This window comes from Pan troglodytes, chromosome 19 (genome assembly GCF_028858775.2).
Source record: "Pan troglodytes isolate AG18354 chromosome 19, NHGRI_mPanTro3-v2.0_pri, whole genome shotgun sequence".
Classification (NCBI taxonomy): Eukaryota; Metazoa; Chordata; class Mammalia; order Primates; family Hominidae; genus Pan; species Pan troglodytes.
In genome coordinates, this window is record NC_072417.2 from 29,231,119 (window position 1) to 29,257,996 (window position 26,878).

General features: G+C 47.9%; 2 protein-coding genes, 1 long non-coding RNA gene, 1 other non-coding gene and 1 pseudogene across 5 annotated transcripts; 3 read left to right on the plus strand and 2 right to left on the minus strand.

Annotated features, from left to right (window-relative positions):
• Positions 1–5,475: 5,475 nt before the first annotated feature.
• On the minus strand, positions 5,476–5,958 carry LOC129137762 (small ribosomal subunit protein uS10-like; annotated as a pseudogene).
• Positions 5,959–7,360: 1,402 nt separating this feature from the next.
• Positions 7,361–11,114, plus strand: RPL23 (ribosomal protein L23). Its single transcript, XM_511444.7, has 5 exons — positions 7,361–7,502; positions 8,095–8,178; positions 8,468–8,596; positions 10,713–10,826; positions 10,968–11,114. Exons 1-5 carry the CDS (start codon positions 7,490–7,492, stop codon positions 11,048–11,050), a joined length of 423 nt encoding a protein of 140 aa, XP_511444.2. The 5' UTR covers positions 7,361–7,489; the 3' UTR covers positions 11,051–11,114.
• LOC112206164 (small nucleolar RNA SNORA21) lies at positions 8,206–8,337 on the plus strand. The gene has a single exon (XR_002940364.1). It is a non-coding gene; the product is annotated as a small nucleolar RNA SNORA21 (small nucleolar RNA).
• Positions 10,939–19,600, minus strand: LOC129137763 (uncharacterized). 2 transcript variants are annotated; one of them, XR_008540544.2, is made up of 4 exons: positions 19,426–19,572; positions 16,870–16,955; positions 16,284–16,308; positions 10,939–12,918 (listed from the first exon to the last, which is right to left on the minus strand). It is a non-coding gene; the product is annotated as an uncharacterized LOC129137763 (long non-coding RNA). The 2 variants fall into 2 exon arrangements; XR_008540545.2 differs by lacking the exon at positions 16,870–16,955 and having other exon boundaries at positions 19,426–19,600.
• Positions 19,601–19,635: 35 nt separating this feature from the next.
• Positions 19,636–25,994, plus strand: SPMAP1 (sperm microtubule associated protein 1). The gene is made up of 3 exons (XM_511443.8): positions 19,636–19,935; positions 23,824–23,923; positions 25,736–25,994. The coding sequence occupies exons 1-3, from the start codon at positions 19,729–19,731 to the stop codon at positions 25,891–25,893; spliced, it is 465 nt and encodes a 154-aa protein (XP_511443.1). The 5' UTR covers positions 19,636–19,728; the 3' UTR covers positions 25,894–25,994.
• The last annotated feature ends 884 nt before the right edge of the window (positions 25,995–26,878 follow it).

The following is a 26,878-nucleotide window of genomic DNA, read 5'->3' on the forward strand; positions in this document are numbered from 1 at the left end:
AGATGGAGTCTCACTTTGTCACCCAGGCTGGAGTGCAGTGGCGCCGTCTTGGCGTCTTGGCTCACTGCAAGCTCCGCCTCCCGGGTTCACGCCATTCTCCTGCCTCAGCCTCCCGAGTAGCTGGGACCACAGGCGCCCGCCATCACGCCCGGCTAATTTTTCGTATTTTTTAGTAGAGACGGGGGTTTCACTGTGTTAGCCAGGATGGTCTCGATCTCCTGACCTCGTGATCCGCCCGCCTCGGCCTCCCAGAGTGCTGGGATTACAGGCGTGAGCCACCACGCCCGGCCTATTTTCTTGATAATATTAATGAGACCCTTTCTGTGCAGAGGAAAGAATTATTTTAATAATAATGTCATTTTTTTTCTGTCTTACTCTTGCTCTTTCATGAGAATACAGTGGAGATTTCCAGAGATTAAATGTGTGAAATCACAACAGATTAGTGTAAAAACATGAAAAACCAGTTCTTTCATCAAGCCAGGTATTAAAGGGATTTAAAAAAAAAATAAGTAAAGCAAAGCCACCCTTCTCACTAAATTATTTTTGTTTGGAAAAATATAGTTACATTTATTTATTTTATTTTATTTTATATTTGAGACAGGGTCTCTGTTGCCCAGGTTGGAGTGCAGTGGCACAATCATGGCTCACTGTAGCCTCAACCTCCCAGGCTCAAGTGATCTTCCTGCTTCCGCCTCCTGTGTAGTTAGGACCATAGGCGCACGCCACCACACCCAGCTAATTTTTTGATATTTTGTAGAAATAGGATCTCACTTTGTTGTCCAGGCTGGTCTCAAACTCCTGAGGACAAGTGATCCTCCCGCTGGGATTACAGGCCTGAGCCACCAAACTTGACCTATTCCTCATTCTAAAATGTTATTTACTTTAGCAAAAAATGGGTTTATTGTTATCTTACGTGAAGTAATAACTTTCTTAACTTTAATTTATAATATGGTAAATGTCATCAGATATAACCTATATAAACAAAAACTCCTTGAGGTCTTTAATAATTTAGGAGTGTAAAGGAGGCTGGGCAAGGAGGCTCATGCCTGTAATCCCAGCACTTTGGGAGGCCGAGGTGGGCTGATCACCTGAGGTCGGGAGTTAGAGACCACCCTGACCAACATGGAAAAACCTCATCTCTAACAAAAATACAAAATTAGCCAAGCGAGGTGCCGCATGTCTGTAATCCCAGCTACTCGGGAGGCTGAGGCAGGAGAATCGCTTGAACCCGGGAAGCAGAGGTTGCATTGAGCTGAGATCACACCATTGCACTCCAGCCTGGGCAACAAGAGCAAAACTTCGTCTCAAAAAAAAAAAAAAAAAGGGCCGGGCACAGTGGCTCACGCCTGTAATCCCAGCACTTTGGGAGGCCGAGGCGGATGGATCACCTGAGGTCAGGAATTTGAGACCAGACTAGCCAACATGGTGAAACCCCGTCTCTACTAAAAATATAAAAAAATTAGCCGGGCGTGGTAGTGGGCGCCTGTAATCCTAGCTACTCAGGAGGCTAAGGCAGGAGAATTGCTTGAACCCAGGAGATGGAGGTTGCAGTGAGCCAACATGGTCCCACTGCACTCCAGCCTGGGTGACAGAGTGAGATTCTGTCTCAAAAAAAAAAAAAAAAAAAAAAAAAAGAGTGTAAAGGGGTCTAAAATGAAAATATTTGAGAACCACAGCTCCTAGTAAAGAAGTGGCTCAGAGAATAAACTGCTGGGGTTGTGAAACGGCTCAGAGAAGAAATGATATCTGAGCAGAGTTTTAAAGAACAGGTTGGACGGGCATGGTGGCTCACGCCTGTAATCCCAGCACTTTGGGAGGCTGAGGCAGGTGGATCATTTGAGGTCAGGAGTTCGAGACTAGCCTGACCAACATGGTGAAATCCCCATCTCTACTAAAAATACAAAAAAAAAAAAAAAAAATTAGCTGGCCATGGTGGTGTACACCTGTAATTCCAGCTACTTGGGAGGCCGAAGCAGGAGAATCACTTGAATCCTGGAGGCAAAGGTTGCAGTGAGCTGAGATGGTGCCATTACACCCCAGCCTGGGCAACAAGAGTGAAACTCTGTCTCAAAATAAATAAATAAATAAATAAATAAATAAATAACACATAGTGGCTAAAGCAGGTGAATGCATAAATACAAGAAAGTGTGAATCTAAGCTATATGTCCAGAAATCCTAAGTGGTTTGGTGTTTCTGGTGTGTGAAATGTAAGAGGCAAGGTGGCAGAAGATGGAGCCAGGGAAGAGGTAGGCCATTTCAAGTGACTTGGATGCTTAAACAGCTTGGACTGTATTCTATAAGTACTAGAGGGTCGGCACATGTTTTTTGTTTTGTTTTCTTGTTTTTTTTTTTTTTTTTTTTTCCTTGAGATGGAGTCTCACTGTATGCCCAGGCTGGAGTGCAGTGGGGCAACCTCGGCTCACTGCAACTCTGCCTCCTGGGTTCCAGCAATTCTTCTGCTTAGCCTCCTGAATACCTGGGATCACAGGTGCGTGCCATCACCCCTGACTAATTTTTGTATTTTTATTAGAGACAGGGTTTCACCATGTTGGCCAGGCTGGTCTCAAACTCCTGGCCTCGGGTGATCTGCCTGCCTCGGCCTCCCAAAGTGCTGGGATTACAGGTGTGAAACACCATACCTGGCCAGCACATGATTTTAAGCAGTGGGAAATTATGGTCTGACCATATAGAGGCCGATGCAATAGCTTTGAAACAAAGGCAGAACGTGGAAGGCATGGGCAGAAAAATTTAGGAAACAGAGTCAAGTTGATAGACCTTGGTGACTACATCTAGGAGCCTGGGAGAAGAGAATTAATTGTGTCCCTGTTTTTTGGTTGAGACACTGGTGGTAGTACCAACCAAGAACACTATTCCCCCTATAACCATAGCCTTCTCCATCTTGGTTGACGGCAATGATATCTTCCAATTGCTCAGGCCTAAAGCCTTGGAGACATTTTGATTCCTATCTTTCATACCCCACATTTTATTGGCTCTACCTCCAAAACACATCCAGAATCTGACTACATTACATCCACTACTACCATTCTAGTCCAAACCACCATCATTTCTCTCCTGGGTTACTGCAATAGCTTCCTAATGGATCTTCTTACTTCTATCCCTGTGTCCTCTCCCACAGTCTAGTCTCAACAACTCAACCACAGTGATCCTTCTGACACATTAGTCAAATCATGTCCCTCCTCTGCTTAAAATCAAAGAATGTTTCCTCATTTCACTCAGCCAATGCCAAAGTCCACAGTGGTTTCATTCCATGACTTCCTTTTTTTGAGACAGAACTCTCGCTCTGTCGCCTAGGCTGGAGTGCAATGGTGTGATCTTGGCTCACTGCAACCTCTGCCTCCCAGGTTCACACGATTCTCCCACCTCAACCCACCAAGTAGCTGGGATTACAGGCACCTGCCATCATGCGTGGTTAATTTTTGTATTTTTGTAGAGACAGGGTTTCACCATGTTGGCCAGGCTGGTCTTGAACTCCTGACCTCAGGTTATCACCTGCCTTGGCCTCCTAAAGTGCTGGGATTACAGGTGTGAGCCACCGTTCCATTACTTCTGACTGCATTTCTTACTACTTTGCTCTTTACTCGTCCTGTCCAGTCACATCTGGCTTCCTTGCTGGTGCTCATTCGGTTCAGTCACACCCCTGCCTTAGGGCTTTTTATTGGAAAATGACAAAGGGTTTCTCTCTGTAGCCCAGGTTGGAGTGCAGTGGTGCAATCATGGCTCACTGCAGTCCCCAATTCCTGGGTTTAAGTGATTCTCCTGCCTCAGATTCCCATGCCACCAGCTTATTTTATTTTATTTTATTTTATTTTAAGACAGAGTCTTGCTCTGTTGCTCAGGCTGGAGTGCAGTGGCGCAATCTGGGCTCACTGCAACCTCCGCCTCCCGGCTTCAAACAATTCTCCTGTCTCAGATTCCTGGGCACTTGGGATTACAGGTTGCCCACCACCATGCCCAGCTGATTTTTGTATTTTTAGTAGAGATGGGGTTTCACCATGACGGGCAGGCTGGTCTCAAATTTCTGACCTCAGATGATCTGCCTTCCTCAGCCTCCCAAAGTGCTGGGATTACAGGCATGAGCCACTGTACCCAGCCGCCACCAGCTAATTTTTAAATGTTTTGTAGAGATGGACTCTCCCTATGTTGCCCAGGCAGGTCTCAGACTCCTGGGCTCAAGGCATCCTCCTGCTTCGACCTCCCAAATTGTTTCGGGATTATAGATGTGAGCCACTGTGCCTGGTTTCATGTCAATATCTTTTTTTTTTTTTTTTTTTTGAGATGGAATCTCGCTCTGTCACCCAGGCTAGAGTGCACTGGCGCGATCTCGGCTCACTGCAACCTCCACCTCCTGGGTTCCAGTGATTCTCGTGCCTCAGCCTCCCGAGTAGCTGGGGACTGCAGGCACGCACCACGCCTGGCTAATTTTTTGTATTTTCAGTAGAGACAGGGTTTCGCCATGTTGCTTGGGCTGGGTCTTCAGCTCCTGAGCTGAGGCAATCTACCAGCCTCGGCCTCCCAAAGTGCTAGAATTACCGGCATGAGCCACCATGCCTTGCTAATTTTTGTATTTTTAGTAGAGACAGAGTTTTGCTATTTAGGGCAAGCTGGTCTCTGACTCCTGACCTCAAGTAATACACCCACCTTGGCCTCCCAAAGTGATGGAATTACAGGCATGAGCCACCACACCTGGCCCCATTTTTGTTTTGTTGTTTTTTTTTTTTTTGAGACAGAGTTTCAAACGCTCTTGTTGCCCAGGCTGGAGTGCAATGGTGCAATCTCAGCTCACTGAAACCTCCACCTTCCGGGTTTCAAGAGATTCTCCTGCCTCAGCCTCCTGAGTAGCTGGGATTACAGGCATGTGCCACCATGCCCGGCTAATTTTGTATTTTTAGTAGAGATGGGGTTTCTCCAAGTTGGTCGTCAGGCTGGTCTCAAACTCCCGACCTCAGGTGATCCGACCGCCTCGGCCTCCCAAAGCGCTGGGATTACAGGCATGAACCACTGAGCCTGGCTAATGTTTGTATTTTTGTAGAAACGAGGTTTCACCATTTTGGCCAGGTTGGTCTCGAACTCCTGACCTCAGGTGATCTGCCCGCCTTGGCCTCCCAAAGTGCTGGGATTACAGCCGTGAGCCAGCGCGCCCGGCCGATTACCAGTTGTTTTTAATATAGATAATTACATAGAGATAGATATATCTATCTCTATCTATCTATATAGAGAGATCTATCTCTATCTATCTATATAGAGAGATAGATCTATCTCTATATAGAGATCGATCTCTATATAGAGATAGATATAGATCTCTATATAGATAGATAGAGAGATAGAGATAGATAGAGATAGATAGATAGATATCGGCCGTGGAGGTTGCGGTGAGCCAAGATCGCGCCACTGCACTCCAGCCTGGGCAACAAGAGCGAAACTCCGTCTCAAAAAAAAAAAAAAAAGAAAAAAGAAAAGAAAAGAAAAAGAAAAAAAAAACTGGTAATCAATTTATTAAAATAGTTGACTTAAGCATCTGCAATGGTGACTTCCACCTCAACTCCTGGCTCAGTACTGATGGAAGTAATCTGCTTAACAATCTCAGAAGGACTGTGCAAGTCAATGAGTCACTTGTGGATTCTCATCTGGAAATGATCCCATGTCTTAGAACCTTCACCACAAAGTTTTTCTTGAAGTGATTCTCAAAGTCTTGGCAGGCATTCGAACTGGTCCTTTCACTTTGAGATTATTTTCTTTTGCTCCTCTGATCAAGTCAGCACACACCTTCTCCAGGGATTTTACGATGCGGCTCGTTAGAGTGACTCGAATTCGTGAACTGCCACCTCCGCCTCCCTGGGTGTTTTTCCGGTATCCTTAAAAGCCATGGCTGCTGCGCGGCTTCCTGAGCGACTGGTTCCTCGGCGAGGGCGAACAGCGGTGAGTCAGTAGCAGGAGCGTGCGGATCAGCGATCCACAACACCTACGACCGCGTCTTCCTCAAAGAGCTATTTATCTATACACATTTTTGAGACGGAGTCTAGCTCTGTCGCCCAGGCTGGAGTGCAGTAGCGCGATCTCGGCTCACTGCCGCCTCTGCCTTCTGGGTTCAAGCGATTCTCCTGCCTCAGCCTCCGGAGTAGCTGGGATTACAGGCGCCTGCCACCACGCCCAGCTAATTTTTGTATTTTTAGTAGAGACGGAGTTTCCCTGTGTTGGCCAGGCTAGTCTCGATCTCCTGACCTCGTGATCCACCCGCCTCGGCCTCCCAAAGTGCTGGGATTACAAGCGTGAGCCACAAGGCCCGGCCACTATTTATATTTTACACTTGATCTTGGCCAAAAGGCCGAGAAGCGATACTATTTATATTTTTATAATACATATCCCCATCTAACATACTACATACTGCAATTATTTATTACATCTTTTGTTTAGTGTCTAATATCCTCCTCCACCTGCACCCCAGCAGAATGTAAGCTCCAGAAGGAAAAGAATGTTGATCTATTTTGTTCTCTGATGTAATCCGCTGTACGCCCTGGACAGAACCTGCTGTAAAGTAGGAGCTCAATAAGTATTTGAATTAATGTATCGTGGGAAGGAAAGAACCCAGAGAATAAGGGGCGGCTGAAGCTGTGAAAGGAGCAATTAGGCCTGGCGCGGGGGCTCACGCCTGTAATCCCAGCACTTTGAGGGACCAAGGCGGGCAGATCACTTGAGATCAGAAGTTCGAGACCAGGCTGGCCAATAACATGGCGAAACCCCGTCTCTACTAAAAATACAAAAATTAGCCCAGCGTTGTGGCGGGCGCCTGTGGTCTCAGCTACTCTGAGGCTGAGACAGAGAATTGCTTGAACCCGGAAGACGGAGGTTGCAGTGAGCTGAGATCTAGCCACTATACTCCAGCCTGGGCGACAGAGTGAGACTCGGTCTCAAAAAAAGAAAAAAAAAGTGTGTGTGTGGGGGGGACGGGTCAATAAATGGAGCAATACTGCATATGTAAAATACAGAATGGTATGATACCAAGAACACATAGATGGAATGATCTGCAGCACTTCTCAACTGTATTACATTCAACGAAACCGTTTAGAGCTTGTTCTCCCTCCCTCCCCCACTTTCTTTGTTCCTTGGGGAACCCCCACACGGCACAAACCGTGTTTTAATTCCTATTCTCTAGTGTGCAGATAAGTGCCTGGCACTATTAAGTGGTCAAAAGAGGTCGTGAGCAAGTTAACAAATCACTGTTTCCATGTCCCTAACTACTCTTAAGCTCGTAGAGAAGATATTTCCTATCTCTTGCGCTTCTACTTCAACTCCCACTTCGCAGAGAGGGCTAAAAGCGACGTCGTAAACTTATTACGTAATAAGGCAGCGCCCAGAGGCGGAAGAGGCCGGTTTTTGCTCCGGCCACGTGAGGAGGGTGGGCGGGGCGTTAAAGTTCATATCCCAGTGTCCTTTGAATCAACTTCCTTTTTTCTTTTTTCCGGCGTTCAAGATGTCGAAGCGAGGTGAGGTTTTGTTTCTGTAGGATCCTCCACCATCTGTCGTGCAGTGGCTGGCGGATTCGTCAGGAGCGGTGGCCCTAGGCAGCTGGGGCGCTTTGCTCTCCTTCAGGCCGGAGAGAGAGAGCCAGGCCACCGCGAGAGCACTGCCAGGGCCCTCGAAAGTGGCAGTGGGGTGCTGGAGAGTTGAGATGGCAGGATCCCGACGTGAATGTAGTCTGGATACCGCGAGATCGGTCCGCGAATAGGGCTATCGTAATGGGGTTGAAGTTAGACTGGATTAGGCCCTGGTTTGCGCGACCTCTGCGGTTTTATGCCTTGCAGGAGTAATTGCGTTTTGCGAAAGTTAGAGCAAGGGCTGAGTCGTCTAGGTTTCTTAATTTCGATGTCAGAGTGTTAATAGTAAGAAATAGGCTACTTTCCGTGAGAATCGGGTGGCACATGGGGACGGCATAAGTAAAATCCGAGCGAGCTAATCTATAGCGTACAGTCTATCAAAGCATGTGCGGTGAATTACAGCTTGAGTATGAGGGGGAACTCCGAACCATGTCTAGATTGTGATCTCTTTATCCTGTTTCCCTTCCCTTTATATCCACAGGACGTGGTGGGTCCTCTGGTGCGAAATTCCGGATTTCCTTGGGTCTTCCGGTAGGAGCTGTAATCAATTGTGCTGACAACACAGGTGAGGTCTTTGCACGTTGCTATACTCCCCCTTTTAAAAGCACTCAATGGGCCTGTGGCTAATGACCTATTGAGCCGTCAAGAAAGGGGAGAGTGAAAACATCGCTTTTGGGTGAAGTGGCAACATGTGTTGTTTGCTTCAATCGGTGGTGTGACAAGGCGTTCTTGCGGACTAACTGCTTGGGCAGTGAGTGGAGGGAGGGGCTTTGGAAGTGTTTGGGAAATGTTATACTGATGGAACGGCCGGATGGCCCTCAACATTTTTTATTTTTATTTACATTCTTTTGTAGGAGCCAAAAACCTGTATATCATCTCCGTGAAGGGGATCAAGGGACGGCTGAACAGACTTCCCGCTGCTGGTGTGGGTGACATGGTGATGGCCACAGTCAAGAAAGGCAAACCAGAGCTCAGAAAAAAGGGTGAGTAAACACTGAGCCCACCTTAATACTGATGAGTAGTGGGGGGACGCTTTCCTTTATTGGAAAATGGATCAGTTTTCAAGGCCTCAAGTTTGTTTTCCATTGAGAGGCAGTGTGAGATAAGTATCTTAAGTTTTTGCTCATATTGTGTTGGAGGGGGGACCATCATCTTGTCACTTCCATACCTTAGTTGTTTTTTTGTTGTTTGGTTTGGTTTTTTGAGATGGAGTCTCTCTCTGTCGCCCAGCCCATACTGGAGTGCAATGGCACGATCTTGGCTCACTGCAACCTCCGCCTCCTGGGCTCTCAAAAAAAAAAAAAAATTACAAAACGAAAACAACAAGCTGCCCGTTGCTTATTTTATTGTTATTTGTTTTTGAGATGGAGTCTCACTTGTTGCCCAGGCTGGAGTGCAGGGGCACATATCTGTTCACTGCAACCTCCACCTCCCAGGCTCAAGAGATTGTCCTGCCTCAGCCTCCCGAGTAGCTGGGATCATAGGTGTGCACCACCACACCCAGCTAATTGCTCATTACTTAATCTCAGGCTCCCCACTCAAAATTTTTCCTGTCAGGTGTATGATTTAAAGGGGGAGGCCTCAAAATACTTGCAGCTTGTGTCCTGTCTGGCTTTAGAACTTCTGGTGTTTGGTGCATTTTAACTTCAGCGCTTGCACTTTTTTCCTGTGCCTGCCTAATCTGTCTCTACCCTGGGATGTCTTCTCTTCTAAAGAGTTCCTGGCCATCCCTTGATTTACAAATGTGATGTTGATTTGTCAGCCCTGTATTACAGTTACTCCTATTCCTGTATCCACCCCACGATGCTGTCCAGTAGATTTTTAGCCTTTGGGTTAGAAATTGTTTTTTGTTCACCATTAATATCCATTTGAGAGCTGGGTAGCACTGTGATTGTGATTCAGCAATTGCATGGGCTTTTTCCTCTTCTCAGAACACTTCCTGGGTCTGATTGGTGGCCCAGGGAGCTGTCAGAGAAGAGCCGAGCAAATGGCCTTCACTTTGTAGATGAGATGGCAGGAGGGTGGATTGTTGGTCTCAGTCAGTGGTGGGACAGACCAGAGCTCCGAACACTTCAGTTTTAAAACTAGTTGTGAGTTTCCAATTCTGTTAATGTCTTTTTTGGTCCTTGTTTCTGCTAAATGAATACATCCCCTCCCCTTGGAACTTAATATCAATAAATAACAAGCACAGAAATATGCAAAAGGGCCAGGTCTACTTGAAGAATTTGTGAGGATTAAATGGTTTATGAGTAGAGGTGGGTCAGTCAGTAAGTATTGGCTACCTCATGTGTGTCCCATTACTAACTTGGTTAGACTTATCTATTTTTTGTGTAGTCTTCCTGTCATTATAAAAATTCTGTGTAAGGACCCCATGCTAGTATCAGTGAAGATTGTGAATCCAGGTGTGTCTGACTCTACAATAGTTCTTCACAAGCATTATATTTCACTGTGTAGTGATACTTCATTTTGAAAGTTGGGAAAAGCGTCTTTTTCACTTTAGTACAGATGGGTGTAAAAGTTACTTAGGACACTGGAAAACAGTTCATTAAAAGTAAAACAAAGCCTGGTGCTTGGGCCCAGGAATTCAAACTGTTTTCCAGTGTAAATCTGAATAGCTTGGTCTCTGCTCATTGCCAGGACTGGGAGGAGTTGGGGGTCCCAGGTCCCATTTCTACATCCCAATTCAGTGATACTGGGATCTTAATAACCTACCTGTGAGGTAAAGTTGGAAAAGGCATAGGCAAGGATAGTTGTCCTGAGAGTTTTACACTTGTGAGAAAATACTGGCAGCTTTGATTTTAAGATGTGAATAGATGATTGTGGTTCACGCCTATACTCCCAGCACTTTGGGAGGCCAGGCTTGCCAACATGGCAAAACCCTGTCTCTATGAAAAAAAAAAAAAAATTCTGGGCATGGTGGTGTGCACCTGTAGTCCAAGATACTAGAGAGGCTGAGGTGGGAGGATCACCTTAAAGATTGATATTTACACTGTCACTGTCTCAAATGCTGAGTGTACATTCTGTCTAGTTGGAAACTGCTTTTGTGGTGGCACTGCGACTTGACAGGTTAATGACTGCTGTCCTTTTTTCTTCTCTCAGTACATCCGGCAGTGGTCATTCGACAACGAAAGTCATACCGTAGAAAAGATGGCGTGTTTCTTTATTTTGAAGATAATGCGGGAGTCATAGTGAACAATAAAGGCGAGATGAAAGGTAGGAAATCAGTCCAGCTTGTTCCTTAGGTCTCTGAGGTTGGGTGGATTGTCTAGAAGTACAGGCCAAGGATCTTCTGTGTTTGACGATGTCTTAATCTGTCCCCCACATGTTTTTATTTTATTTTTTTTTTTAATGCAGGTTCTGCCATTACAGGACCAGTAGCAAAGGAGTGTGCAGACTTGTGGCCCCGGATTGCATCCAATGCTGGCAGCATTGCATGATTCTCCAGTATATTTGTAAAAAATAAAAAAAAAAACTAAACCCATTAAAAAGTATTTGTTTGCAGTGCTTGTCTCCCTGTTCACTTCGAGGGTTCAAGCGATTCTCCTGCCTCAGCCTCCTAAGTAGCTGGGATTACAGGCACCTGCCGTCATGCCTGGCTAGTTTTTGTATTTTTGGTGGAGACAGGGTTTCACCATGTTTGCCAAACGACTCAAACTCCTGATCTCAAGTGATCTGCCCACCCAGGCCTCTACAGTGTTTTTGACATATGCTGACCATCACTTTTCTGAAATGGAAACTCTGGGCATTTTTTTTTTTTAAAGCAATCCTTGCTTTTTTGTGAGTTTGCAGACTTTCAGCGTCTTCCAATTGCTGTATTTACAATTTTGGCCTCAAAAAGTATTATTTGGGTTTTGAGTCCCAAAAATAATAGTAGATACTGCTCAATGAGTGGCTATACATGGTAGCTTCTCCTGGAGTGAGAAAGGCATTCAAATGGCTGGGCGCGGTAGCTGGCGCCTGTAATCCCAACACTTTCGGAGGCCAAGGCAGGCAGATCATGAGGTCAGGAGTTCAAGACCAGGCTGACCAACGTGGTGAAACCTCCTCTTTTCTAAAAATACAAAAATTAGCTGGGCGTGGTGGCGCACCGCCTGTAATCTCAGCTACTGAGAGAATCGCTTGAACCTGGGAGGTGTAGTTTGCAGCGAGTCGAGATTGCACAATTGTACTCCATCCAGCCTGGGCAACAGAGCAAGATTCCGTTCCCACCCCCGCCCCAAAAAAAGGCATTGAAGTTAAGATAGACTGTATAGTTAGATCCTGGACACACACATGAATTTTGAGGAATGATGTGTTTGTTTATGTATGTACATTTTAGCAGTTAACAGGTTTGGAGTAAACTGAATATTTATAAAACAACAGTAATTGCCATGTAGGTTTACTGTCATAGTGGAAGATGATTAAGTTGATGGTACCTACAGGTATTCTGCTATGAAAATGTTTTAACAGGATGATCGTGTAATTTATGTTCCAAGCTCTAGTTTGAGAATGGAAGAATGTGGTAAATTTTTGCCAACTGAACAGGCATAAAGCGCTGTTAATAAGGGACTTGGCCTTAAGGTAGGAGGTTGTTAGTATTTCTTTCTAAACTGTGTAAGAGTTTATTTAGGTGACACCCAGCGTTTTGGAAAAATGGGTGTTCGTTTAGAACAATAATTTGGGGGGAAGTGGACTAAACAGGGTTTTTAGATTAAGGTTTGTGTTTATATATCTGTATCTGCAAATACTCAGCCATAAATGTTTCTACCTGTAAGTTGGGTATAATACAAGCTCCACTTGGTATCAAAAAGGACTACCCTTAGTGTCTTCCATGACTAGTTATGGAATGTACCAGACCTAGAGAGGAGTTGTTCTAACCTGGAGCTTTTGAAAATGTTTCCGGTCCATACCCTAGACCAATTAAGTCAGACTGCAGAATAGGACTCAGACATCAGAATTGTGAAGCTCCCAGGAGATGTCAAGGTATACCCAAGATTGAGAACCAGTACCCTGTCTAGACTGAACCAGGCTTGGTTTTAGAAGTATTAAATCTCGGCTGGGCACGGTGGCTCACGCCTATAATCCCAGCACTTTGGGAGGCTGAGGTGGGTGGATCATCTGAGGTCAGGAGAGTGACACCAGCCTGTCCAACATGTTGAAACCCCATCTCTACTATACAAAATTAGCCAGGCATAGTGGTGCATGCTGTAATCCCAGCTACTTGGGAGGCTGAGGCAGGAGAATTGCTTGAACCCCAGAGATGGAGGTTGCAGTGAGCTGAGGTCACACGATTGTGCTCCAGCCTGGGCAACCAGTGAAACTCTGTCTGGGAGGAAAGAAAAAAAATGTATTAAATCTCTAGTTTTAGAGAGTTACACCATAACATCCCTGAGTATGGTCAATTTCAAGTCAGCTTTAGTGTGACAAGCCCCTAGGCCCACCATTTATGTCTTTATATATTATGGCAATATATGATCCTTATATATTACCACTAATCGCTGCTATTTTTGAATTTTATCTTTTCTGAGACAGTCTTGCTCTCACACAGGCTGGAGTGCAGTAACACCACTGAAGCTCACTGTAACCTTGAACTGCTGGACTCGGAATCCTCCTGCTGTGGCCTTCAAAGGGCTGCAATTACAAGTGTGAGCCACTGCATCCCACCTCACATTTTATTCTTTGGAGATTTTTTTTGACTTGGATTAAAAGCTTTATATTTACACTTCACTAAATGTTTTCCTTTGTCAGCTGGGCATGGTGGCTCACACCTGTAATCCCAGCACTTTGGGAGGCTGAGATCGGCTGATCACCTGAGGTGAGGAGTTCAAGACCAGCCTGGCCAACATGGTGAAATCTCGTCTCTATTAAAAATACAAAATTAGCTGGGCGTGGTGACGCGTGCCCGTAGTCCCAATTACTCCACAGGCTGAGGCAGGAGAATTGCTTGAACCCAAGAGGCAGGGGTTGCAGTGGCGGAAGTTGCAGTGAGCCGGGGAGACTCCGTCTCACTCCTGGGCTCCAAGAGACTCCTGGGCTCTTGTTGCCCAGGCTTGAGTGCAGTGGTGCAATCTCAGCTCACTGCAACCTCTGCCTCCTGGGTTCTAGCGATTCTCCTGTCTCAGCCTCCCGAGTACCTGTGACTACAGGTGCCCGCCACCAGGCTAGGCTGATTTTTGTATCTTTTTTTTTTTTTTTTTAGCATTTTTTATTTTGAGACCGAGTTTCGCTCTTGTGCCCAGGCTGGAGTGCAATGGTGTGATCTTGGCTCACTGCAACCTCCGCCTCCCGGGTTCAAGTGATTGTTCTGCCTCAGCCTCCTGAGTAGCTGGGATTACAGGCATGCACCACCATGCCTGGCTAATTGTGTATTTTTAGTAGAGACCAGGTTTCTCCATGTTGGTCAGGCTGGTCTCCACCTCCCGACCTCAGGTGATCCGCCCCCCTCAGCCTCCCGAAGTGCTGAGATTACACGTGTGAGCCACTGCGTCTGGCCAGATATATGTATATATATTTTTTCCTTTGTCACTGTTTATATTCTGCAAGTTCTTTCTAGGTAAAAGTTTTAATAGAATGGATTCAAGATATCAGATCTGATTTATAGTAGCTTGCAACTTGAACAGTAATACATGTACTTTCATAATAAAAATAGTAGTAAATATAAAAAATAGTAAATTCACTACAAGACCTAGTGGAGCATGCCCATTATCCCAGCTACTCTGGAGGCTGAGATGAGCAATTCTGAAGTCTAGCTACAGGCACGCAAAAATTGGCTGGGTGTGGTGGTGTGCACCTTTAGTCTCAGCTACTCTGGAGGCTGAGGTGGGAGGATCACTTGAGGCCAGGAGGTCAAGGCTGCAGTGAGCAATGATCACACTACTGCACTCCAGCCTGGGCAAGACTGTCTCTATGAAAAAAACAAAACAGGCCAGGCACGGTGGCCCACGCCTGTAATCCCAGCACTTTGGGAGGCTGAGGCAGGCAGATCACGAGGTCAGGAGATCAAGACCATCCTGGCTAACGGTGAAACCCCGTCTCTACTAAAAATACAAAAAAAATTTAGCCGGGCATGGTGACGGGCACCTGTAGTCCCAGCTACTCAGGAGACTGAGGCAGGAGAATGGCGTGAAACCGGGAGGCGGAGCTTGCAGTGAAACAAGATCGTGCCACTGCACTCCATCCTGGGTGACAGAGCGAGACTCCCTCTCAAAAAAAATTTTAAAAACCTCCATCTCGGCTGGGTGCAGAGGCTCACGGCTGTAATCCCAACACTTTGAGAGGCCAAGGCAGGTGGATTACCTGAGGTCAGGAGTTCCAGATCAACCTGGCCAATATGGTGAAACACGCATCTCTACTAAAAATACAAAAATTAGCTGGGTGTGGTGATGGGCGCCTGTAATCCCAGCTACTCAGGAGGCTGAGGCAGGAGAATCGCTTGAACCCAGGAGGTGGAGGTTGCAGTGAGCCAAAATCGCACCATTGCACTCCAGCCTGGGCGACAATAGCCAGACTCTGTCTCAAAAAACAAAACAACGGCCGTGGTGGCTCACGCCTGTAATCCCAGCACTTTGGGAGGTCGAGGCGGGTAGATCACCTGAGGTCAGGAGTTCAAGACCAGCCTGATCAACATGGTGAAACCCCGTCTGTACTAACAGTACAAAATCAGCTGGCTGTGGTGGTACATGCCTGTAATCCCAGCTACTTGGGAGGCTGAGGCAGGAGAATCGCTTGAACCCAGCAGGCAGAGGTTGCAGTGAGCCAAGATCGCGCCATTGCACTCCAGCCTGGACAAGAAGAGTGAAACTCCATCTCAAAGAAAAAACAAAAACAAAAAACAACAAAAAAAACAAGGCCGGGCATGGTGGCTCACGCCTGTAATCCCAGCACTTTGGGAGGCTGAGATGGGCGGATCACGAGGTCAGGAGTTTAAGACCAGCCCGGCCAGAATGCTGAAACCCCGTCTCTACTAAAAATATAAAAATTAGGCCAGGCGCGGTGGCTCATGCCTGTAATCCCAGCACTTTGGGACGCCGAGGCGGGCAGATCAGGAGGTCAAGAGATCGAGACCATCCTAGCTAACACAATGAAACCCTGTCTCTACTAAACAAAATACAAAATATTAGCTGGGCGTGGTGGCGGGCACCTGTAGTCCCAGCTAGTCGGGAGGCTGAGGCAGGAGAATGGCGTAAACCCGGGAGGCGGAGCTTGCAGTGAGCCGAGATCGCACCACTGCACTCCAGCCTGGGCAACAGAGCGAGACACTGTCTCAAAAAAAAAAAATTTAAAAATCAGCTGGGAGTGGTGGCAGGTGCCTGTAACTCCAGCTACTCGGGAGACTGAGACAGAAGAATCACTTGAACCTGGGAGGTGGAGGTTGCAGTGAGCCGAGATCGCGCAATTGCACTCCAGCCTGGGCGACACAGCGAGACTCTGTCTCAAAAAAAAAAAAAACAAAACAAAAAAACCCAAAAAACAAACAAACAAAAAAACACCTCCGTCTCTACAAAAAAAATTAGCTGGGTGTGGTTGTGTGTATCTGTACTCCCAGCTACTCTGGGCTGAGGCAGGAGAATGGCTTCAACCCAGGAGGCGGTGGCTGCAGTGAGCCTAGATCGCTCCACTGCACTGCAGCCTGCGCGACAGAGCGACACTGTCTCAGAAATAAATAATAAAATATGTAATTTATATAATTACCTAGATCCAATGCTGTATGTGGAAACTAAAGGAAAAAGAAAAAGAAAATTAGCTGGAGGAAAAATATGGTAATGTGTCCCCCCACCGTTTTGTTATTTTAAAGGAAAGATAAGGCCAGTCCTGGTGGCTCATGGCTCTAATCCTCCCAGCTTGGGAGGCCAAGGTGGGCTGATCACTTGAGCTCAGGAGTTCAAAACCAGTCTGGCCAACACAGCGAAACCCTGTCTCTACAAAAAATACGAAAATTAGCTGGGCCTGGTGGCGTGTGCCTGTAATCCCAGCTAATTGGAGGCTGAGGCAGAAGAATCGCTTGAGTCCGGGAGGCAGAGGTTGCAGTGATTCCGGATCGCAACGCTGCATGCCAGCCTGGGAAATTGAAGTGAAACCATGTCTCGAGGGGAAAAAAACAAGCATAAATAATAGCGGGTGAAAATAATTGGGGTGGGGCTGGGCATGGTGGCTCACACCTGTAATCCCAGCACTTTGGGAGGCCAAGGCGAGAGGATCACTAGAGGTCAGAATTTTGAGACCAGCCTGGCCCACATGGTGAAACTCCATCTCTACTAAAAATACAAAAATTACTCACGCCTGTAATCCCAGCACTTTCGGAGACCGAGGCAGGCAAATCACCTGAGGTCAGGAGTTCAAGACCAGCCTGGCAAAACCCTGTATCTAGAAAAATATAAAAATTAGCTGGGCGTGGTGGCGTGCACCTGTAAACCCAGGAGGCAGAGGTTGCAGTGAGCCAAGATCACACCACTGCACTCCAGCCTGGGCAATAGAGCAAGACTCCATCTCAAAAATATAATAATAATAATAATAATAATAATAATAATACAAAAATTAATGGCCGGGCATGGTCGCTCATGCCTGTAATCCCAGCACTTTGGGAGGCTGAGGCAGGCAGACCACCTGAGGTCAGGAGTTCGAGACCAGCCTGACCAACATGGAGAAACCCCATCTCTACTAAAAATACAAAATTAGCCGGGTGTGGTGGCACATGCCTGTAATCCCAGCTACTAGGGAGGCTGGGGCAGGAGAATCGCTTGAACCTGGGAGGCGGAGGTTGCGGTGAGCCAAGATCGCACCATTGCACTCCAGCCTGGGCAACAAGAGTGAATCCCCGTCTCAAAAAAAAAAAAAAAAAAAAAAAAATTAGCTGGGTGGCGGGGCAGGATGGCTCACGCCAGTAATCCCAGCACTTTGGTAGCTGAGGCAGGTGGATCACCTGAGATCAGGAGTTCGAGACCAGCCTGGCCAACATGGTGAAACCCCGGCTCTACTGAAAATACAAAAATTAGCCAGGTGTGGTGGCGTGCGCGTGTAATTCCAGCTACTCAGGAAGCTGAGGCAGGAGAATCGCTTGAACCTGGGAGGCTGCAGTGAGCTGAGATCCTGCCACTGCACTCCAGCCTGGGTGACACAGTGAGACTCCATTTCAAAAAAAAAAAAAATTTAGTCTGGGGTGGTGACACGGGCATGTAATCTCAGCTATTCAGGATGCTGACACAGGAGAATAGATTGAACCCGGGAGGCAGAGGTTTCAGTGAGCCAAGATCGCACCACTGCACTCCAGCCTGGGTGACACCTAAAAAATATATATATTTTTTAATATAAATATAAAATATACATTTTATATTTATATTAAAATATATATAATAGGCCAGACACAGTGGCTTATGCCTGTAATCCCAGCACTTTGGGAGGCCGAGATGGGCTGATAATTTGAGGTCAGGAGTTCGAGACCAGCTTGGCCAACATGGCAAAACCCCGTTTCTACTAAAAATACCAAAATTAGCCGGGCTTAGTGTCAGGCGCCTGTAATCTCAGCTACTCGGAAGGCTGAGGCGGAATAATCACTTGAACCTGGGAGGCGGAGGTTGCAGTGAGCCAAGATCGCGCCGCTGCACTCCGGCCTGGGCAACAGAGCAAGACTCCCTCTCTAAATAGATAGATAGATAGATAGATAGATAGATAGATAGATAGATAGATAGAATAAGTTAAAGGCTGGGCGCGGTGGCTCACGCCTGTAATCCCAGCACTTTGGGAAGCTGAGAGGGGTGGATCATGAGATCAGGAGTTCAAGACCACCCTGGCCAAGATGGTGAAACCCCGGCTCTACTAAAAATACAAAAAATTAGCCGGGCGTGGTGGCAGGTGCCTGTAATCCCAGCTACTCGGGAGGCTGAGGCAGAGAATTGCTTGAAGTCGGGAGGCACAGGTTGCAGTGAGCCAGGATTGAGCCACTGCACTACAACCTGGGCAACAGAGCGAGACTTTGTCTCTAAAATAAATAAATAAATAAAAAGAATAAGTAAATAAATAATGTTAATTCGGGTGGGGCAGGAGAATTGTTAAGTGGACTGACCGGAAGTCAGCTAACTGGATTTGGGGAACCTCTTTTTTTTTTTTTTTTTTTTGAGACGTAGTCTTGCTCTGTCGCCCAGGCTGGAGTGCAGTGGTGCGATCTCGGCTCACTGCAAGCTCCGCCTCCCGGGTTCACGCCATTCTCCTGCCTCAGCCTTCAGAGTTGCTGGGACTACAGGCGTCCGCCACCACGCCCGGCTAATTTTTTGTATTTTTAGTAGAGACAGGGTTTCACTGTGTTAGCCAGGATGGTCTCGATCTCCTGACCTCGTGATCCGCCTGCCTCGGCCTCCCAAAGTGCTGGGATTACAGGCGTGAGCCACCGCGCCCGGCCTTCTTTTTTTTTTTTTTTTTGTCTTTTGAGACAGGGCCTCCTTCTCTCATCCAGGAGTGTGGCACAATCATGGCTCACTGCAGCCTCCACCTCCATGGCCCAGCCTGCAGTGCAGCCGAGTCCACAGGTGCGCGCCACCACACTCGGCTAAGTATTCATTTATTTAGTAGAGATGGACTTTCGCTTTATTGCCCAGGCTGGTCTTGAATTCCTGGACCCAAGCGATCCCCCCCGCCTCGTTCTCCCAAAATGCTGGGATTACTGGCGTAAGCCAACGCGCCCGGCCTAGGGAAACTTTCTAAGCTTCAACTTCTAGCTCTGTAAAATGAGAATTGGAAGTAGGTGCGATCTGAACTTTCTGATCAATTCCGGGTACAAGCTTTTCAACAAAACTGAGCTGAGGAAATAGCATGTAATACCGTGGGAAAAGAGAATACTCACCTTAAAGGAAAACTGGGGGAGCGGGGCCTAACTGCACACAAACTGCCCACAATCGGTTATCCAGTCTCCTCCCCTTCACTTTCCAACTCCTCTTGCATAGTCAGTCTCTGGTCAACCTCCTCTGGGGCCAAGCAAGCAACTTCCCCCACTGCCTTAAGGGCCCACCGGTCAACCCGGGGTGAGTGGAGACAATAGGGTTTGTGTCGCAGGGGTCGTTGACATCACGTAAGAATGCGCAGGGGTGTCCCCATCTAGGGTCCTCATCCCCCACCAGAAAGGCCCTCCGAGGCTACGGTGGTTGGGATGGCGTACCTGAGCGAGTGTCGCCTGCGACTGGAGAAAGGCTTTATCTTGGACGGGGTGGCTGTGAGCACCGCTGCCCGCGCTTATGGGCGCTCTAGGCCCAAGCTGTGGTCGGCGATTCCGCCCTACAACGCGCAGCAGGACTACCACGCCCGCAGCTACTTCCAGAGCCACGTGGTTCCGCCCCTTTTGCGGAAAACTGATCAGGTATAGGAGCTTCCTGGAAGACCCCACACACCTCCCTAAATCTTCACTCCAGCGTTCTCACCACAAAGAAGGCTCCGCCACTTTCACCTCCTCGGTTTACTTTCTTTTCTTTTTTAAAATTTTATTTATTATTATTATTTTGAGACAGTCTCGCTCTGTCGCCCAGGCTGGAGCGTAGTGAGTGGCACCATCTTGGCTCACGGCAACCTCCGCCTCCCGGGTTCAAGCGATTCTCCTGCCTCAGCCTCCCGAGTAGCTGGGGTTACAGGCGCGCCACCACGCCAGACTAATTTTTCTATTTTTGGTAGAGACGGGGTTTCGCCATGTTACAGGTGTGAGCCTGTAATTATAGGGTCTGATTCTCGCCCAGGCTGGAGTGCGGTGGTGCCATCACGGCTCACTGCAGCTTCCACCTCCCAGGGTCAAGCAACCTTCCCACCTCAGCCTCGCGATTAGCCGGGACTACAGGCTTGCGCCACCACGCCGGGCTAATTTTTTTTTTTTTTTTTTTGTAGAGAGGGGGTCTCGCCATGTTACCCAGACTGGTCTTGAACTCCTGGGCTCACGCTATCCTCCCGCCACCGCCTCCCAGTTTTCTTAACGCAGCCCGAGGACTGGAGGAAAGGGAGGACAGGTGTTGAGCGCAAGCTCCCTGAGCTCACAGAATGGCCTTCCAGCCCTGAATTTGAGAATAGACTCATTCCAGGTTTCTGCAAGGCAAGGGGATAGGGCTCAAAGCCAGCTTCTCCCAAACCAGTCGGTGTCTTTGTCTTTTGTGACGTCACAGACCCGCCCTCTAGGGTGACCTCACACCGCAAATTCTCTACATACGCAAAAATCCGTGTGACCTCAGTGAGCAAGACAAAGGGAATTGACTTGACCTGCAGGGCGAGACGCCTTCCTCCTGTGACATCATAGTGGCAGGGCATGGGGCTTGCTCTCCGGGTTCTTTGGTCTGATGGGAGGGACACCTCTCAAACCTCTGCGGACCTCAGTTCCTCCCCCTGGCCTTTTCCCTCCTAGGTGTAGGCCCCTTCCCAGCAGAGTTCTCCTCCACCAACCCCCCAGATCAAAGATTCCGAGACTGTTTGCTGATGGTTCAATTTTTCCCCCAACATTTTGCTTCCAGTATTTGTGTTTCTACATATAAGCGGTGTGGGGAAGAGACAGGAAGACTCATGGGGTTATTCTGTGAGCAAAACTTCGGGATTTGTGTGTGTGTGTGTATAGTCCCAAATGTTTGTTTGCATAGGTCTGTGCAGTGCATGTATATGGACATACATGAGTCACACATGTGTTGACTCATGTAATTTTTAAAAAAAATTTTTTTTGAGACGGAGTCTCGCTCTGTCGCCCAGGCTGGAGTGCAGTGGCAGGATCTCGGCTCACTGCAAGCTCTGCCTCCTGGGTTCACGCCATTCTCCTGCTTCAGCCTCCCAAGTAGCTGGGACTACAGGTGCCCGCCACCACGCCTGCCCGGCTAATTTTTTGTATTTTTACAAAAAATAGTAGAGACGGGGTTTCACCGTGTTAGCCAGGGTGTTCTCGAACTCCTGACCTTGTGATCTGCCTGCCTCGGCCTCCAAAAGTGCTGGGATACAGGCGTGAGCCACCGTGCCCGGCCCAATTTTTCTTTTCTTTTCTTTTCTTTTTTTTTTTTTTTTGAGACAGGGTCTTGTTCTGTCACCCCGGCTGGAGTGTAGTGGCATAATTTTGGCTTACTGCAACCTCTGATTTCCGTGTTCAAGCGATCCTCCCACTTCAGCCACTCTAGTAGCTGGGACTACAGAGACAGGGTTTCACCATGTTGCCCAGGCTGGTCTTAAACTCCTGAGCTCAAGTGTTCTGCCCATCTCGGCCTCCCAAAGTGCTGGGACTATAGGCATGAGCCACCATGCTGGCATCGACTCGTAATTTTACGACAGAAGGAACCAGAGTCTGGGGAGGGGAAAAGGAAGAACCTGAGTATTTAAAAGCTTGAAAATGATAGGGTATACATATTTTGAAAATGCTTTCTTTCTTTCCTTTTTTTTTTTTTTTTTTTTTTTGAGACAGAGTCTCACTCTGTCATCCAGGCTGGAGTGCAGTGGTGTCATCTCAGCTCACTGCAACCTCTGCCTCACAAGTTCAAGCCTGCCTCAGCCTCCTGAATAGCTGAGATTACAAGCGCCCGCCACCACACCCAGCTAACTTTTTGTATTTTTAGTAGAGACGGGGTTTCACTATGTTGAGGCTGGTCTCGAACTCCTGACCTCAAGTGATCCACCTGCCTCAGCCTCCCAAAGTGCTGGGATTACAGGCGTGGGCCACCGCACCCGGCCTTGAAAAGGGCTTTCTAATTTTCCTTTTTGAGACAGAGTGCAACTCTGTCACACAGGCTGGAAGTGCAGTGGCACAGCTCACTGCAGCCTTGAACTGCTGGGCTCAAGCAATCCTCCAGTCTCAGCCTCCTGAGTAGCTGGGACTATAGGCGTGTGCCACCATGCCCAGCAGCTAATCTTTTATTTTATTTTATTTTATTTTATTTTTGAGGTGGAGTCTCGCCCTATTGCCCAGGCTGGAGTGCAGTGGCACGAGCTCAGCTCACTTCAACCTCTGTCTCCTGGGTTCAAGTAATTCTCCTGCCTCAGCCTCCTGAGTAGCTGGGATTACAGGCATGAGCCACTACACCTGGCTAATTTTTGTATTTTTAGTAGAGACGGGGTTTTGCCCTGTTGGCCAGGCTTGTCTCCAACTCTTGACCTCAGGAGATCCTCCAGCCTTGGCCTCCCAAAGTGCTGGGATTACACTGCTCCCAGCCAATCTGTTTAATTTTTAAAAATATTATTTAATTATCAAAACCACCATTTGTGGTAGGTATTATTTTAATTTAAATAAAGATAACATTTATTAAACTTTACTATGCCAGGCCCTTTATCTGAACAAAATCACTTAAGTCTCACAGCAAGCCAGGCACGGTGGCTCAATCCTGTAATCCCAGCACTTTGGGAGGCTGAGGCGGGTGGATCACTTGAGTTCAAGAGTTTGAGACCAGCCTGGCCAATATGTGAACCCTGTCTCTACTAAAAATACAAAAATTAGCCGGGCATGGTGGCGCATGCCTGTAATCTCAGCTACTCAGGAGGATGAGGCAGGATAATTGAACCCAGGAAGCGGAGGTTGCAGTGAGCCGAGATGGCAACACTGCACTCCAGTCTGGGTGACAGAGTAAGACTGTGTCTCAAAAAACAAACCTCACAGCAATACTCCTTTTACCGATGGGAAAACTGAGGCCCAGTGAAGCTGTGTAATTGGCCCAAGGTCACAAAGCCTGTTAATGGTTGAGCTGGAGTTAGAACCCAGCCTGTCTGGCAGCAGAAACTGAGCCTTCAGCTGCCAAGCTCAACTGCCCCTCCCGGAGAGGCAATAGGTTCTTCTTTTTCTTTTTCTTTTTTTCTTTTCTTTTTTTTTTAGATGGAGTTTGGCTCTTGTTGCCCAGGCTGGAGTGCAATGGCAGGATCTCGGTTCACTGCAACTTCTGCCTCCGGGGTTCAAGCAATTGTACTGCCTCAGCCTCCTGAGCAGCTGGGATTACAGGCGCCTGCCACCATGCCCAGCTAATTTTTTGTATTTTTGGTAAAGATGGGGTTTCGCCATGTTGGCAAGGCTGGTCTCGAACTCCTGGCCTCAGGTGATCCACCCACCTTGGCCTTCCAAAGTGCTGGGATTAGAGGCCTGAGCCACTGCGCCCGGTCTGGTTCTTAAATATATTTAATCTGTCTGCACCAGTTACCTAAGGCTCTGACCTCTTCCCTATCCCCACAGCAAACCCCAGGGCAGTTTGCACTGTGTCCCCCTCAGCATTGTGGCTGACAGTCTTCTTGCCCACTTTCTCTTGCCCACTTTCAGGATCATGGCGGTACAGGAAGGGATGGCTGGATAGTAGACTACATCCACATCTTCGGGCAAGGACAAAGATACCTCAACAGGAGAAATTGGGCAGGGACAGGCAAGTGCTGCCTCCATTTCTAGCCTCATCATGGTTCCTGGGCCATAGCGAGCCCTGGTTGAGGGGAAGAGGCTAAGGGACTGCATCCTTCCAGCTTTTCTTCACATACATGAGCAGATGGTGCCACAGTGCTCCCTAATATTAGTTAATAAGCACCAGTACTGTATGTCAGGCCTCATTTTTTTTTTTTTTTGAGACGTGGTCTCACTCTATCACCCAAACTGGAATGCATGAAATGCAGTAGCACGGACAGGTGCAGTGGCTCACGCCTGTAATCCCAGCACTTTGGGAGCTGAGGCGGGTGGATCACTTGAGGTCAGGAGTTCCAAACCAGCCTGGCCAACCTGGTTGAACCCTGTCTCTACTAAAAATACAAAAAACAATTAGCCGGGCGTGGTGGCTCGCACCTGGAATCCCAGCTACTTGGGAGGCTGAGGAAGGAGAACTGCTTGAACCCGGGAGGCGGAGGTTGCAGTGTGCCAAGATCGTGCCACTGCACTCCAGCCTGGGCGATGCAGCGAGACTCCATCTCAAAAAAAAAGAAAGAAAGAAAGAAAGAAAGAAAGAAAGAAAGAAAGAAAGAAAGAAAGAAATGCAGTAGCACAATTACTACTCACTGCAGTCTTGACCTCCTGGGCTTGCGCAATCCTCCCACCTCAGCCTCCTGAGAAGTTGGGCCCACAGGTGTGCACCACCACACTCAGTTAATTTTTTATTTTTTGTGGAGATGGAGTCTCCCTATGTGGCCCACGCTGGTCTTGAACTCCTAGGCTCAAGTGATCCTCTGGCCTCAGCCTCCCAAAGTGCTGGCATTACAGACATGAGCCATTTGTTGGGCACTTTTCACCCTCACACTAACCCCATGGCACAGGTAGGAAAACAAGTTTCTTGAGTTAAAGTAATTTGGCAAGAGGGCTGAGCTGGGATTAATATTCTGCTCTTCCTGGCCTGGTGCAGTGGCTCATGCCTGTAATCCCAGCACTTTGGGAGGCCGAGGCAGGCGGGTCACGAGGTCAGGAGTTCAACACCAGCCTGGCTAACATAGTGAAACCCCGTCTCTACTAAAAATACAAAAAATTAGCCGGGCGTGGTGGCAGGCACCTATAATCCCAGCTACTTAGGAGGCTGAGGCAGGAGAATCTCTTGAACCCAGGAGGCAGAGGTTGCAGTGATCCGAGATTGCGCCATTGCACTCCAGGCTGGGCGACAGTGCAAGACTCTGTCTCAAAAACAAACAAACAAAAAGATTCTGCTCTTCCCAACTCTAAAGCCCCTGTTCCCCTCACTGCTGCATCCTGCTCATTTTCCAGGCCCAGGTTAACAACAATGGGAAAGAGTTGAGAGATATTTTTCTAACAGGGTAAACCCTCCTCCCAGCCTAGCTCCACCATCCTGGGCCACTCCTCTAGTCACATGATACTTTGTGCCATTTGGCCCAATTGATCTTGATCTCATCCATTTTTTCCACATGGGTCAGAGGCAAGGGTGAGATTTTTCTCATTTCTTGTGGGAGAAAGGCAAGCTTTGCCAAGCCCAGAATTTCTGGCCCTTCCTGTCCCAGCACAAACCATTCACAGTTTTCCTGCAATTATTCCTGGTGCGGGGTTTTATTTCTAGGAAGCCTTCTGCCCCTCAACCTCACCAGCCCTTGGCTTTTCAGCCCAGAGTCTCAGGACACTTGAGGATTGCGTGTTCAGCATGGGGAATGCAAGTGACTACGCCTGGTTGGCATCCCATACCACACCCAGGGGAATGGGGAAGCCAAGAGGTGGGCTGAATGCAGGCTCAGGCCTCTCTCTCCTTGTCCCCAAGGGCATTCTCTCCAGCAGGTGACTGGGCATGACCACTACAATGCTGATCTGAAACCGATCGATGGGTTCAATGGAAGGTTTGGCTACCGCAGGAACACTCCAGCCCTCCGTCAGAGCACGTCCGTCTTCGGAGAGGTCACCCACTTCCCTTTGTTCTAACAGCATCTTTTCCCTTCATAGCCATCGACCTGAATTTCTAAGACAAATGTTTAGATGAACTCTTAGTGTTACTTTACGTTAAAAAAATTAATTTGTGTCTCCACGTGTGCTGTTTCTTCCCTGAGATTAGAGGATGGAGCCAGTTCTACCCTCAGCTTCTCTTCCCTCTGGAGAGAAGGTGAGAGGAGAAAGGGCTTCTCAGGCCTACGCCCTTGCACTCCATACCAACGAGTGCCAGGTTTGAAAGGAGGGGCTTCAGTTCTCCCGTACCAGTGGGATAAGAAGGAGCCACACTACTCAACCTCAATAAAGCACTTCCCCAGCTATCAGCAGGGCCCCAGGTCAGAGCTGGCTATTGTTTCCATCAAGAACAGAGCAAAGGGCCGGGCGCTGTGGCTCACGCCTGTAATCTCAGCACTTTGGGAGGCCAAGGCGGGTGGATCACAAGGTCAGGAGATCGAGACCATCCTGGCTAACACTAAAACCCCGTCTCTACTAAAAATACAAAAAAATTAGCCGGGCTTGGTGGCGGGCACCTGTAGTCCCAGCTACTCGGGAGGCTGAGGCGAGAGAATGGCGTGAACTCGGGAGGCAGAGCTTGCAGTGAGCCGAGATCGCGCCACTGCACTCCAGCCTGGGCAACAGAGCAAGACTCCGTCTCAAAAAAAAAAAAAAAGAACAGAGCAAAGGCCAGGCTCCGTGGCTTACGCCTGTAATCCCAGCACTTTGGGAGGCCGAGATGGGAGGATTGCTTGAGCTCAGGCAGGTGGATCACTTGAGACCAGCCTGGGCAACACGACGAAACCCTGTCTTTACTAAACATATATATATATGTTTGTGTGTGTGTGTGTGTGTGTGTGTGTATACACACATATGTTTATGTATATATATATGTTTATGTATATATATATGCATATATAGAGAGAGAGAGAAGGAGAGAGAGACTCACTCTGTTAGCCCAGGCTGGAGTGCAGTAGTGTGATCT